We start from the raw sequence: 14,320 nt of genomic DNA, 5'->3' as shown, positions 1-14,320 counted from the left end.
TACTACAATATTTCCTAAGTTTATTTCTTCATTGAATTTCTCTGTCTTAGGCTCACTATCATCATCAACCAATTGAGCCAATGAAATATTTGATTATTCATCCCTGGCTTCAAAAGTTGGGATCTCAGTCTTTGTTTTTGTTGATGTTTACTTCTTTGGATCCTTTAGCTGTACTAGTAAGCAAAACGACTGACTTGTCACGATTCCTGTGGTTTCCTTTGCGAGCCGGTGCTTTCGGAAATGGTCGAAGCTGCTCTAGTGTAATTGGTTAATCTCGATTAGCTAGTAGGCTAGACCCTGAAGTGGAAGGCATGTTTGGCTCATGAGCTGATCGTAATTGTCTTCACTGTGCTGTTAGATTCAGTCGCTGGAAATTTTCAGTCAGTTACATTTGCTGCCAAAAGTTCGCGTCTGTAACAACATCTGGGTTAGGCCTATATAGGGAAACTCCAATTGGTTTAAAACCTGCAGTTATATTTCCAAATTTATTCTGGATAGTTTCCCTGTTTAACTGCATTATTTGCTTTGGCATCATTACATGAAGGTGTCAACTTCTTGAAGGTAAACTGCCCCTCGCAATGTAGATTTTCTATCTAATAACAGTTGTACAGCAGCTGTAATACGCTCATCTGTATGACTAATACGTGTGGTTGGTTTTTGATTACGTGCCATGACTCACTATAGTAGAACTCAAGTTTTATATTGTATGCTAATTACGCAAAAAAGCAAGATGGGGTGTATTGGGACACATGGGTGTATTGGAACACATGGGTGTATTGGGACACATGGGTGTATTGGGACACATAGGGTGTATTGGGACACATAGGGTGTATTGGGACACATAGGGTGTATTGGAACACATGGGTGTATTGGGACACATGGGTGTATTGGAACACATGGGTGTATTGGGACACATGGGTGTATTGGGACACATAGGGTGTATTGGGACACATAGGGTGTATTGGGACACATAGGGTGTATTGGAACACATGGGTGTATTGGGACACATGGGTGTATTGGAACACATGGGTGTATTGGGACACATGGGTGTATCGGGACACATGGGTGTATTGGGACACATGGGTGTATTGGGACACATGGGTGTATTGGGACACATGGGTGTATTGGGACACATGGGTGTATTGGGACACATAGGGTGTATTGGGACACATGGGTGTATCGGGACACATGGGTGTATTGGGACACATGGGTGTATTGGGACACATGGGTGTATTGGGACACATGGGTGTATTGGGACATGTCCCGATGTACCCTATCTCATGATGCCCCGACAGCACTCAGAACAGTTGAACTATTCTAATGTAAAACTTTACAAGCCTAATTTAATATTAATGTTCCCAGCTGAAGCTCAAAATAGTATGTTTTTACCAAATAGCAATTCTCACTCGACTGTATTTCTTCCATGCTTAATTACAAAAGTCAGGTCTATATTGATGTGTCAAAAGATGATAAGTAAATGCTGGAACTAAAATTCATAAATGGGTTTAGCTTGGCAATTGCAGTTGGTTTAAATTACATCAGCAAAATAATTTAGAATGAAAAAAGTATGCTGTGGCATGATATCAAGTTTCATAAAAATCGGAATTAGCTATTTCTGCAAAGAGGATGAAAGCAGCAAAACTTGATGTGGGAAATTGTTTTTTCAGTCAAGCTGGACTATTAAAACTTAACATACCACACCTCTAATTGATCACCATGACGCTCTATTTGTTCAACCTATCTTCTATGGTGGCTGTCAATTAGAGGCGGCGTTCAAATAGAGGCTGGCGATCTATTTTTCAAGTAGCTCGTCAGATTTTTCGCAATATATATTTAGCCCTATTACGGGCGAAGCGAATATTGCCTATATTTTGCCCTCTTTTTCCAGTGGACCGATATTAAAAATTTTCAGTGCTTAAATAATTATTTTAACTTACCTCTAACTTGTCAAAGATCTCTTAATGAATATGCATCGAGAAATCAATAAATATCTCTACCAGTTGATATCTATTGCTTGTGATTGACCTGCGATGATATTATAGCTTGTGTCCTTTTTGCATTTTGTTAGCATTTTCAATTTTTATTTCATTCTAAAGTTGAAGACATATTTTCATTTTGTGTCTTTATTTAGCAATTTTGCATAGAAACTAATTGCCCTCACTGATATTTTTGCTACAGTTTGCAGCCAAAGCTAGCTTTTTATGTGCACTAGAAGTGGAGTTATGAGCATTAATCCATTGTGAGCCGTGTTAAAATAGCCGCAAAATGCTATTAAATAGCGCGCTATAAATCTGCATATTTGTAAGTTATACAACAATAATCTAACAAATGATACAAATATATATTTATGAACAAGTGACATAAATGAACCGCACTTATATTGCATGCAGAAACAAGAATTAACGCTTTAAAAAGAAAAATATTTCCATCGCTTGCTCGGATAGCTGCGTGCTGATTGTTGCTTTCGGTGGAATAAACATCTTCTAGTTGTCCAATACATTTCACAATATCTTCTGGCTTCAATTCTTTTTTTGCACTGCTGAACCAGTCAATATTAGCATCCAAAAATTTTTTTGCCAGAGCAAAACTTGCACGTGCTGCATTTAGCACTGATGCAGTGCTAAAAGTTTGCTCACTAAACGTATAACCTTTGGCCCAAAATTTGCGAACCGGATTTTATATACATGTCCTTTGAAGTACTAGGACCGTGAAAAATAAGCAACTACCATTAGCCTGAGATAGTTAGTAGTTATTTCTATTGTGTTACTTTCTAAATTCCACCTTTTTCCGTGAATTTATGCGGGTTTTTTATATAAGTATGTGTAGGCTAATTCGAAGTAGAAAGACCGCATTAAACAAAGAGATACTACTAGCCCGAGACCGTTATTGATTATTGCTACAGTGTTGCTTTCAAAGTTTTAACAGAGAAAAAAAAATGAAAAGCTTATGAATTGGACAATGAGAGAATAAACTGTTATTGATATGAATGATTCCTTATTAATATGATTTTGTGTACATTTTTCTACTGATCAGTTGATAATATGGGTTCGGAAAGATCAAATAATGTCAAATAGAAGCGGCGGTCTACTTTTCAACCCTTCTGTCATGGTGGCGGTCAATTGGAAGTGGCGTTCAAATAGAGGTGGCATTCAATAGAGGTGGCATTCAAATAGAGGTTTTACAGTATTTTCAGTAGAGTGAACTTTTTTTCTTACAGAAGGTGAAGTTATAACCATAATGAACAATTTAGTCTGGCCATCAGCGTAATGATTTTAATGGCCATTAAATAATGATTTCAAGCACTCAATGAAGACAGATGAGGCCTAAATTTCTGTCTAGATTTTTTAATTTGGCTAAATGTTTCTTGAACATAACATCAAATTAGCTGCAATTATTTAAAAGAAGTTAGCGTGTAAGCTAGGTCACAGTCCTCATAACCTAAAGGAGTCACTAAAATGTGGGAATAGAGACTTTGTGTGAGAAGGTGAAACTATTCAAATCTCACCAAACTGATGATGATCCTGCCATGAAAAACAACTGTTATAAGATGTGTAGATGTTGAAGATTTGGTGAGAGCCAAAAAATATAAAAGTACGAACTGTAAAAACAGATTGTGCCGCCATATTGATCTGATGAACATGATCTTCTTTGCTACCTAAAATATTTGCATTAGACATTCGATATACAATAATGGTGAACTGTAAGGCAGCTAGTACTTCGATAGAATCTAGAACAAAGCCGTTTGCCTTCCCTGAATCAGATGAATTTGTAGAGCAAAGCCTGTATTATTACCTTTAACTCAGTTTAGTAATGTGTCCTTTACAAGCTACTTTCTACAAGGTTTGTTGGTCTTTGTAAAATCCGTATCAGTAAGGATTTTACCTGAATTATAGGAAGAAGAAAATCTATTCCAAAATATCTTTTATTATAAACTAACAAAGGTTTTAGTTTTATAATCATCCACCACGTCTTCACTAGCTTGAAGGAAGAAGAATGCTCACCAATTTAATCTCCAACCCATTTGTCAGAAATGAAAAAAACCATTGAGGCCTAGTGCTTCAATGGTTTCTTTATGTCTGACAAATGTATCAGAGATACATACATACTTAAGGACCTCAATAAGTTTAGACATAATCCTGCAAGCCTGGGTGGAAAGCTTTTGCCTTCTAAAGCCTAACTGGCTTCTTTAGCCCAAGTTCTTGTAACATAGTCAGGCGTGCCAGATACGCCTGCATTTACAACACTCGCCTTTTTTTAGGCTTAAACATATATGTAGGCATTGTAACTATTGGGGTTCAAACATTGACTTAACCACCACCAGAAAGCAACAAGTTTCAGACATGCATGTATACTATATTTTAGCAGACTAGTAAGGCCTGCAGTCATTATGAGCTTGCAAGGGTGTTAAACGAGAACTTAGCAACTGTACATAAGCGCGAAGGTAGCCTGTGAACCAGGTGTTAACGCATACTAAAATCAAAATTGGCCTCACCTGTATGGGTTGAGTCATCTTCTCCCATACTTACTCCTGGCCGTAGTAGCACTCGCCAGCCTAACCTGTCATCTTCAGCTTTAACCTGCAAAAGCTGAGTACATTCCTGATCCTATTTTTCTGCTCCTGTGCTTTGATTAAGCAATCAAGTCACTCTCTCTTCCTACTTGTTCCATCGGGTCATCTGAGTCATACAGAGAGTAGATGCTAAACTCCTCCTCATAGCCTACTGGATCTTTTTCTATTATCAGAGCATCCTGTGCCTCCATCTCCTAAGCCCAAGAAGCCCTTTCTTGAGCTACTATGCTAACTGTTTCAGCATGGCTAGCCTCACAGCTAGTACAGGTTTCTGTCAAAACAGTCTTCCCTGCACTTTCCTGGTTTGAGGTTTGGGAGCTAAGTGAGCCATCCCATCGACAGACAGCTGGTCATCTGTAGATGATTTTGCATGAGCCTTATTAACTTCACATCCAGTACAGGTTGCTGTTGAAACAGCATTCTCTGCACCTTCCTGATTTGAGGTGTAGGAAGCTAAGTAAGCCCCCTCCCCCGCCGACAATTAGCTGGTTGTCTGTAGGTAACTTTACCTTAGCCTGGGTAGCAGGTAGCTTAGCATCCTTCAGAACTTTGTCCTTTAGGGTAGCCAAGGCATCTTTGAATTCCTGCTTGTTCTCTATTTCTAACTGAAACTGGCACTCATCAACCTCTACAGCTGCAACAACATTTCTGTACTGTTCTTTAATCCTCGACTCTGAGCTGCCTCTGCGTAGCTGGTCCCACAAACATGCACCTTTGTTTGTGAAACAATTTCTGTTGAGCTGGTAACATTCCTCATTGGCAACTTTTCTGGTCGACCTTTATTGCTGTCCTTACCATTTTTGGAACCTCTACCTTTGCTATCACATTTAATCATCAAGTTTTGCAACTTGCCATCACCTGAAAGCCGCCAACATAGATTAGCAGTGATAAGTCTAAGAGAACAATGTAATTGGCTTAATACCTTTTATACATAATGCTTCAGCTACCTCAACTCATTTATGCTTAAAGCACATAACTTACATCATTTTTTATTGTATATTTCAATACATCAGAGTCTTGGCTTTCGAATGAGCTATTGTTTGCCATGGTGAGACAGACATTGGTTGGTGTTTATAGGATTTCCCCAGAGCTCTACCGCGAAAAAGTTTTCTGGCGTAGTCTCGAAAATTGTGACGTCACAATTACCATATTCGTTGTTGTGTGCTCTTACTGCTTATTTATCAACTACGATAATGACGCTAGTGGCAGGCAAAGGTAGGACAACTCTAGAGAACGAGTGAAGATGACAAAAGAATCAGTGTTTCATTAGTTCTCCATGTACATATTATTTCTATGATAAGTACCTCAGACTCCAAGAACCATACTATATTTTCCTGATGATATTATGCACTAGCTCTTTATTTTTAATGTGATGTTGCGGGTGACGACTGAGACTAATTAATTTCAAGCATTGCGTAATTTCGCAAAAGTGCGATTGACGTTTAGTCCTAGAGCCACGCAACCGCAGGTCATAATTTAATTGACGTGATTTCATTACCTTTATCAACGACAGTACATTTATTGAAGCATAATTAATTAACCCAGAACATGTGTTTGTATTGGTCGGGCGTTAGCACGATCGCGGGCATTGCTGATTATCTAGAATCTTAGTTTATTATTAGCGCTCTCCGGGTTTAACAGCACCGATTGTCACAGAAAAACGCAGCCTCAATGGCAGCGAAAGGGATCGACGACCTAAGGCTAAATGAGACTTAGGTCATCACAATTTGAGTACCTGAACCAAGTGTTGTTTTTTTTGCAGGACGTACTTTTGACACCCCGTTTTTCATAGTTCTATTATTCTTTGTGTATTGAATATAGGCTCATTCGAAAGCCAAGACTCTGATGTATTGAAATATATAATAAAAAAAATTATGTAATTTATGTGCTTTAAAACGTTTTTGCTCAATCCTTTTCTTACTATGAACCTGAGTGACCATGGATCTGTGTCTACTTCTCAACTGAACCTCTGTTTTACGTACTATCTTTAACTCAGAAAAATCCAATGCAGTCAAAGCAGTTCATGGCACTCTTAACTGTAAATCTAACTTGTTGGTTGTTTTTTTGGTAATTGTTGAAACTTTAGCCTTTGTATCAAGCACAAAATCAACCTTGGTACACTTTAACTTTAAAGTTTTTACTATTTTATCATGTAGGCATTCAGAACTACATGATAAAACCTCACACTCCTACTAAGATGACGGGAACATGTATAGTCCCTGTTTTTTCTATTTGAACTTCTGTCCATATTTCTGTCCCTTTCTCTAACGCTACATTTGCCATAGTAGTACCTGTTAAGATCTCATCTCCGAGAACTTTGAAAACTATTCCTAGCACAGTCAATACTAGTATAAGCTTTTTAATTGCAAGTAAAGCACCTAGCTGCAGGATAACTGCAAAGTCAGTGCTACCGACTACCACAGTTGTAACATTTATCACTTCTAGGTGAAAGTTCACCCTTAGATCTAGCACGTAAATTATCTCTATCAGCACTACAACACCTAAAAGACCGACAAGAGTTTTTATGTCAGCTCCTACATTCATGTTTAGTAGACTCAGGACCTGAAGATCTATGTCTAACCTTGTGGTACCTGTTCTTAGACCTATTTTCATAGTAGTCCTTACTTCTACACCTTTACGAGAGTAGCGACTAGTGCTTTAATTGTATTTTTAGATTGCCTAAAAACAATGGCCGCCACTTTTGAGACTTCTGTACCACTAGCTTTAGCCTTAGCATCTTTTAATACTGCTCATGAATAACGAGCAAGTTGCGTAGTTCTGAGAGTGTCGGATAACGTTGCCTAATCTAAGTCCCTTTCCTGTATCAATCGCTTATGTAGCGCTGACTCTCTGAGTCCATTAACCGCTGTCGCAAGAGCAAAAACTTTCTTGTTATCATCTCCACCAAAGTTTAAATTCCTGCTGAGTTTCTCAAATCTTAGCATTTAATCATTTTCACCACACGCTTGAGAAGAAGTGATGAATTTCATAGTCCTAACATATACTGTCTCTTTCCCACCATAAGTTCTATTTAGGGGTTCCATGGCCTGCTCATAAGTAGAAGTATGTGACTCTAAACTAAATCCCACAGGCTGTAAAGCCTAATGGCCATCCTCACCTACAGCACTCAATAGCGTAAGCAGTTTAATGCGATTGCTAAAATATCCCTGACCTTTTTCAGCCTTACCCATTTGCAGAGTGGTAAGTTCTACACATAGGCCAAAATCTGTTAGCCAAGACTTACATGATTTGGCTACATCACTAGGGTTAATAACTAACCTAGGGAAATTATTAACATTGAACCCGAATGCAGCCATTGTTAAAAATAACGAAAGCCCTTTCACGAAGATCCCCACAAAAAAGTAAACAAACACTTACTCTCACTCTTTCTGAAATGAGTAGATAACTAATTCCTGCAACACAATCACTGTATCACTTTTCCATACACCACTCTCAAATGTCCAGGCCACAGTTTGAGCACTAAACCCTTTCAACACTGTTACTGAACCAATGTTCCCTCATACGAACTTTGCCTACGACGCCATGTTTTATAAGCACTCACCACGTCTTCACTAGCTTGAAGCAGGAAGGAGAATGCTCAACTATTCATCCTCATATATATATATATACATGTATATATATATATATATATATATATATATATATATATATATATGTATATACATGTATATATATATGTATATATATACATATATATATACATATATATATACTATACTATATATATATACTATACTACATATATGTAGTATAGTTATGTATATAACTATCATAGTAAGTATCATATATAAGTATATAACTGTCATAAGTATTATAATAAAAATGTTTGAGTAATGAGGAGTTGCTTTACCTTTGTTTTCAATAATTCTATATTCGACATTCGAAGATTTCAGTCAAAAAATATGCTTGGCTTCTAATTTTTAACTGTTTTTAGACATGATTTGAAATTCGTGAAAAAAGATGTTTCGAGACCTGAAAATACAAAATTGAAAAAATTACATCATCGGTTAGAACAATGTTGTATTTATAAAACAAAACTTTTATACTGTTTGCCAGGTTGAACAATCGTGTAGTTCCCTTTCCTCAAAAATATACCCAAAATGCAACGGCTCTTGCAACAATTTCTACCTTCATCCAAAGGTGCAACACCTTAAACTTATACTGTGGATTTACTGAACGAGATACAGCATCTAATAATACATATTATCATGGCTTTTATTACCACAATTCATGCTATGCTGTTTCGAATTCTGTTAGGCGCATCATTCCAGGACGAAACCAAACTCCATCATGTTATGAGGTATGTTAATAAAATTCAAATTAGTGCAAACCGCAATAAATGTTGGCATATAAACTTAAATGAACACAGAAACATATGTCATTTTAGTTTGCAGATTAACATAAGAAAATATTTTTTATTTGCATATTACTATATGGTTTGATTATGTTGGGACATTCAAGTGCTAAAGCTCGTATCAGGCAACAAGTCTGGAAATATTTTGAGTACCAATATTTTTGGTACAAAAGTTGACAGAGAAATTCAGTAATAATATTAATAGTAATAGCAAGTTTCTTAAGCTAATTATAATTCATATTTTAATGTCCTTTTCTAATTTGTTGGTATATTTTAAGAATTACAATATACAGTCAAACATGGATAACTCAAACTTTACTGGACCGAGTGAAAGTGTTTGAGTTATCAGAGCGTTCAAGTTATCAGAGCACTGTCATAAGTCCATGTATTTTTTATTAGATACATGTACATATACAAACTGTGAGTTAGTAATCACGTAGTGCCCGCTGATAGCTCGGAAGGGTTCGTGGGCATGCGCCTCCGGACGAGCAAAAACGGCCATGTTGTCATTGGGAATCCAAGCTCCGTTCGCGTAGCTTGTGACTCTGTGCTTGTCAGATTTTAGAAAGGATTATTAAGAGTCTTTCTGAGTCTTGGTGACTCGTGAGTAACCCTACTGGTGTTGTCTGGCACTACGGTGTTTTCTGGTAAAACGTGCAGGTGGAGTAAGGGTGACATAAGGGGAGGTTTGGGAGTGTCACGGCTGGCAGTCTGGTACTGCGTTATTTTTACTTAGTAACCTACAAGCTATTTCGGCTTATATATTTGTATTTATTTTGCCTTGTTGTTAGTTGGTGCCACTCAGCTGGGCTGAGGTGAGCACGAGCGAGCCATGAGCGAGCCCGGGAGCAGCCAAAAGGCTGAGCCATCTACCGATGGCAGAAGTGGTCAGCCACCCGAGGGCGCCGCGAGCGCTGCAACAGTGCCGCTGGTTCTAGATGCCGCTTTTTTAGCGAATCTGATGAACCAGGCACGAGGGCCTATTTTAGAAAGGCTGAGCCGGCAGATGCAGCCATTTGCCGGTGATGGTGCGGTTGAGGTAACCGCATGGCTCTCGCAGTACTAGTGACTGTGTAAATTGGAGCCCATTGCTCCGTGCAAGCTGATTGCGTACATGCTCGATGGCACTGCTGCCAGAGTGCATGGACGCATGAGGGTGGGCGAGGCATCCCAGTAGGATGTCGTGAAGGCAGTTTTGACTGCCGAGTACGCCATGCCTCGACAGGAGGCATGGCGTCGCTTTGTCAGCTGTCGACTCGAATCCGGGGAGACAGTTGACGTGTACCTGGACCGCTTGAAGCGGCTCGGCGGTAGACTGGGGGTGACGCTGGAGGACATGGTTTTTAGGACCAAGTTTTATGAAGAGCTGCCCGAGTCAGTCTACGAGTGGGCAGTTACGCATGATCAAGCGTATACTGCTGACTTTGGTTCGGTGCTGAACCGAGTGAGGGGAAAGTTGGTTTCCCGGAGAGCTGTTGAGGGTCGCCCCTCAACAATTAGCTCAGCGGCCAGTTCTGGTAACCGGCCGGCGACTGCTTCTGGCAAGCAGTTGGGGGCTGCTTCTAGCAAGCAGCTGGAAAGCAAAGACAGTTGCTTTCGATGTGGAGGTCCACACCGGGTGAAGGACTGCCCACGTATTAAGCGGCCTTCGTCTGGTACGGGGGCGAAAAAGACTTCTTCTGGCAAAAGGGTCAGGTGTTTCCGGTGCGGCAGCACAGAGCACTTTGTATGGGATTGTCCTGTACGGCCACCGCCTGGGGCGGCGGCAGGGCTCATGGAGGATGAGCCGGGTTTTCATCAGGAGGATGCAACTCGGAGCGCCGCATCCTCTCATATGGACACCGTGTAAGCCAGGCTTACGAGGGGTCCCATAACATCAGGGGGACCCGAGGTGGCGTTGGCGTAACAGGGAGAGGCTGGAGGTCACATGCAAGCAGTAAGAGTGTACTGCGAGACAGTCCTTGGCTGTCCGGGGCAACTGGCGAGCTTACGACGAGCAGTCGTATGCCGGTCGTTCGAGCAATTCTGAATGGTTGCGGTTTTCAGTGTCTGGTTGACACTGGAAGCAAGAGGACTCTGGCAAGTCCGCAGGTGTTGACAGGCTCAACCTGACTTAGGCCGAGCCACCCGATGTTGACAGGGGATGGTAAGGCATCTCATGTGAAGGGTCAGTGTCGGGTGGTCGTCGGTGTACAGGGACACTGTTTCGGCGTTACGGCATTTGTTATGGACAAGCTGTGCAATCTTGGGGTTGACTGCTTGCTGGGTGGCAACGTCATTGACCACATGAGAGGCGTCACTGTCCGGAGAGGAAGTGATGCGAAGTATTCGGTCAGGTGGGGGAAACCCTATCAGAATGGATGCTGTGGAGTACCTGCAGGGCAGGATACTGGGGCTGGCTGCGCATGCGGGGTGGCGAGGGTGGCACCGTTGTCGGGGTTGGGTGGTGATCTGGTGTCACTGCGAGTCGACGACCCCGATTTTGTTGCCACTTTTGCCCAAGGCCGATGGACCGTTAGCTGGCGGTGGTCCGGGGAATCTCCGAAAGGATTGCAGACCCGGGTCGCGGAGTACAAGTGTACTCGGGCACCTAACCTGCATGAGTGGTACTGTGCTGAAATTGATAGCTGGATCTCAAAAGGTTGGTTGAAAAGGTGGAGTCGGCCCATTGAGGGTATTATCCCCCTTTTGGCTGTGTTCCAACCAACGAAGGACAAAGTGCGACCAGACATAGACTACCGTGAACTGAACGCGTTTGTCGAGAGTCACACGGGAAGTGACGCGGTCGCTGTGTGCGGCGAGAAAATCCGGAAGTGGAGACAGTTGCGTGGCAAACTTGGAGTAGTTGACCTCAAGTCCGCGTACCTACAAATCCATGTTTCGGAGGACCTGTGGAAATACCAGGTCGTGAAGTATAAGGGGGTCCCTTATGCGCTGACACGTTTAGGCTTCGGGCTTTTGTGTGCGCCTAGGATCATGACCAAAATCCTAGGCAAGGTTCTTTCGCTCGACGAGCGGGTTCGGCGAGGGACTGACCACTATATCAATGATATAGTGGTGCAGGAGTCTGTGCTTGGCGTGGAGGAGCTGAGGAAGCACCTTGCTAAGTATGGACTGGCGACGAAAGAGCCGGAGGGCCTTGATGGAGGTAGGTTGTTGGGCATTTTTCTGAAGAGAAATACTCGTGGACATTTGCAGATGTCGAGGGGAACTGCACTCTCCGAAATTCATCTTGAGCCAGCTGGGCTGACTAAGAGAGAGCTTTTCTCGTTTTGTGGCCGACTTGTCGGTCATTACCCAGTGGCTGAGTGGTTGCGGCCCTATTGCAGCTTCTTGAAGCGGCTGGGATGCAACAGAGCCTGGGATGCTCCTGTTGAAAAGGAGGTCAGCTCGCTAGCTAGTGAGCTTTACACAAGGGTATGTCAGGAGGGCCCTGTTAGGAGTCCGTGGCAAGTAAGACCAAACGGTTCGGTCGTTGTGTGGACAGATGCTAGCTCTCTGGGCCTCGGTGTGGCAGTTGAGGTTGATGGCCGCATTGTTGAGGATGCGTCGTGGCTGAAGAAGGAGTCAGACCATTCACACATCAATGTTGCCGAGTTGGAAGCTGTGGGACGAGGTGTTAACCTGGCTATCGCGTGGGGGTTCAAGACCTTCACCTTGGCGGTTGACTCTCTCACAGTTGTCAATTGGATGTCAAATACAATTGATGGGCGCAATCGTGTTCGCACGAAAGGTGCTGCAGAGATGCTGGTGAAGCGTCGGCTGGGGGTGATCCGTGATACGATCACCGAGTACGGCTTATTGGTCACTATGCGTCTTGTACCTACTGTGGAGAACAAGGTGGATAGGATGACGAGGGTGCCCAAGAAGTGGCTCGGGCATCGTGGGATGAGTGGAGGTGAGGCCGAGAGCATGGCTACTGCCATCTTCACCGGCGAGACCCTCGGGGATGCTGTGTGGGCGGCTCATTTGCCTCACCATCTGGGTGTCGAGAGAACACTGTACCTTGCTCAGCAAGTACGCAGTGACTTGACACGGGAGCAGGTCAAACGCGAGCTGGCTGGCTGTGAGGCCTGTCAGCGCGTTGACCCGGCTCCGAGAGGTGAGAACCTCGTGGAAACAGGCAGCTTGGCTGTCGAGGGGAACTGGTGCCAGGTGGCCATAGACGTGACTCATTATGGCGGCCAGGTGTTCCTGTCCATGGTTGATTGCGGGCCGTCACGTTTCGCTATCTGGCGCCGCTTGCCAAGTGAGATGACAGCGCACATCGTGGCTCAGTTACGCACGATTGTAATTGAGCGAGGGCCGTGTGACAAATTGTTAATGGACAATTCCATGGCATTTAGGTCAGCAACTGTTGCCCAGTTCGCTGACAAGTGGGGGATTTCTCTGAGATTTCGTGCCGCTTACGCCCCGAGTGGCAACAGAATCATTGAGAGGAATCACCGGACAATCAAAAGCATTGCCGAGAGGGGAAGAATTAGCCCCGAGGAGGCGACGTTTTGGTATAATGTCACGCCTCGCAAGGGTACAGATGGGGGTTCGGTACCCTCAAATAATCTGTATCGATATTCATGGCGAGTGCCTTTTGACGTCAATCTACGCGGGTTAGATGAGGTCAGTCAAGGCAAATTTGCTGTCGGCGATGAGGTGTGGGTAAAACCCTCGACTCCGTCGTGCACTAGGCAGTGGGCACCGGGAGTGATTACCGGAGTCGTTTCAAAGCACAACGTGTGCGTGGATGGCATGCTGAGGCATGTGAGGGATGTCCGCAAACGGCGGTTTGGCACTGACCGTAGTAGGGAAAACGGCATCAGTGAACTGGTCGAAGACGGCCGGCCTAATCTAGATAAATTACGCAGTTCTGCTGCTCCCCCACCGCCTCAGCTGCATCCCTGTGAGGTGGCTGAGGTCTCGGAGGGGGATGTGGAGGACGGTCCTCAGACTGCCGAGGACGAAGGTCAAAACATGGATAGTGAGCCTCAGACTGCTGGGGTTCCGTCCGGGGATTTAGATCCTGATGAGCCTGAGCTTCAACCGTCAATGCTCAGGTGGTCGCAGCGAGAGCGACAGCGTCCCCGGTATTTGGATGACTATGAGGGATAGCTGGTAGCTTCTTAAAAGCTGGGGGAAATGTGAGTTAGTAGTCACATGGTGCCCGCTGATAGCTCGGAAGGGTTCGTGGGCATGCGCCACCGGACGAGCAAAAACGGCCATGTTATCATTGGGAATCCAAGCTCCGTTTGCGTAGCTTGTGATTCTGTGCTTGTCGTATTTTAGAAAGGATTATTAAGAGTCTTTCTGAGTCTTGGTGACTCGTGAGTAACCCTACTGGTGTAGTCTGGCACTACGGTGTTTTCTGGTAAAACGTGCAG

General features: G+C 43.1%; 1 protein-coding gene across 1 annotated transcript; it reads left to right on the top strand.

Annotated features, from left to right (window-relative positions):
• Window positions 1–11,075: 11,075 nt before the first annotated feature.
• LOC137390341 (uncharacterized) lies at window positions 11,076–14,051 on the top strand. Its single transcript, XM_068076673.1, has one exon. The coding sequence runs from the start codon at window positions 11,076–11,078 to the stop codon at window positions 14,049–14,051; it is 2,976 nt and encodes a 991-aa protein (XP_067932774.1).
• Window positions 14,052–14,320: the final 269 nt, after the last annotated feature.

Source organism: Watersipora subatra, chromosome 3 (genome assembly GCF_963576615.1).
Source record: "Watersipora subatra chromosome 3, tzWatSuba1.1, whole genome shotgun sequence".
Classification (NCBI taxonomy): Eukaryota; Metazoa; Bryozoa; class Gymnolaemata; order Cheilostomatida; family Watersiporidae; genus Watersipora; species Watersipora subatra.
This window is presented reverse-complemented; position numbering and strand designations above follow the sequence as displayed.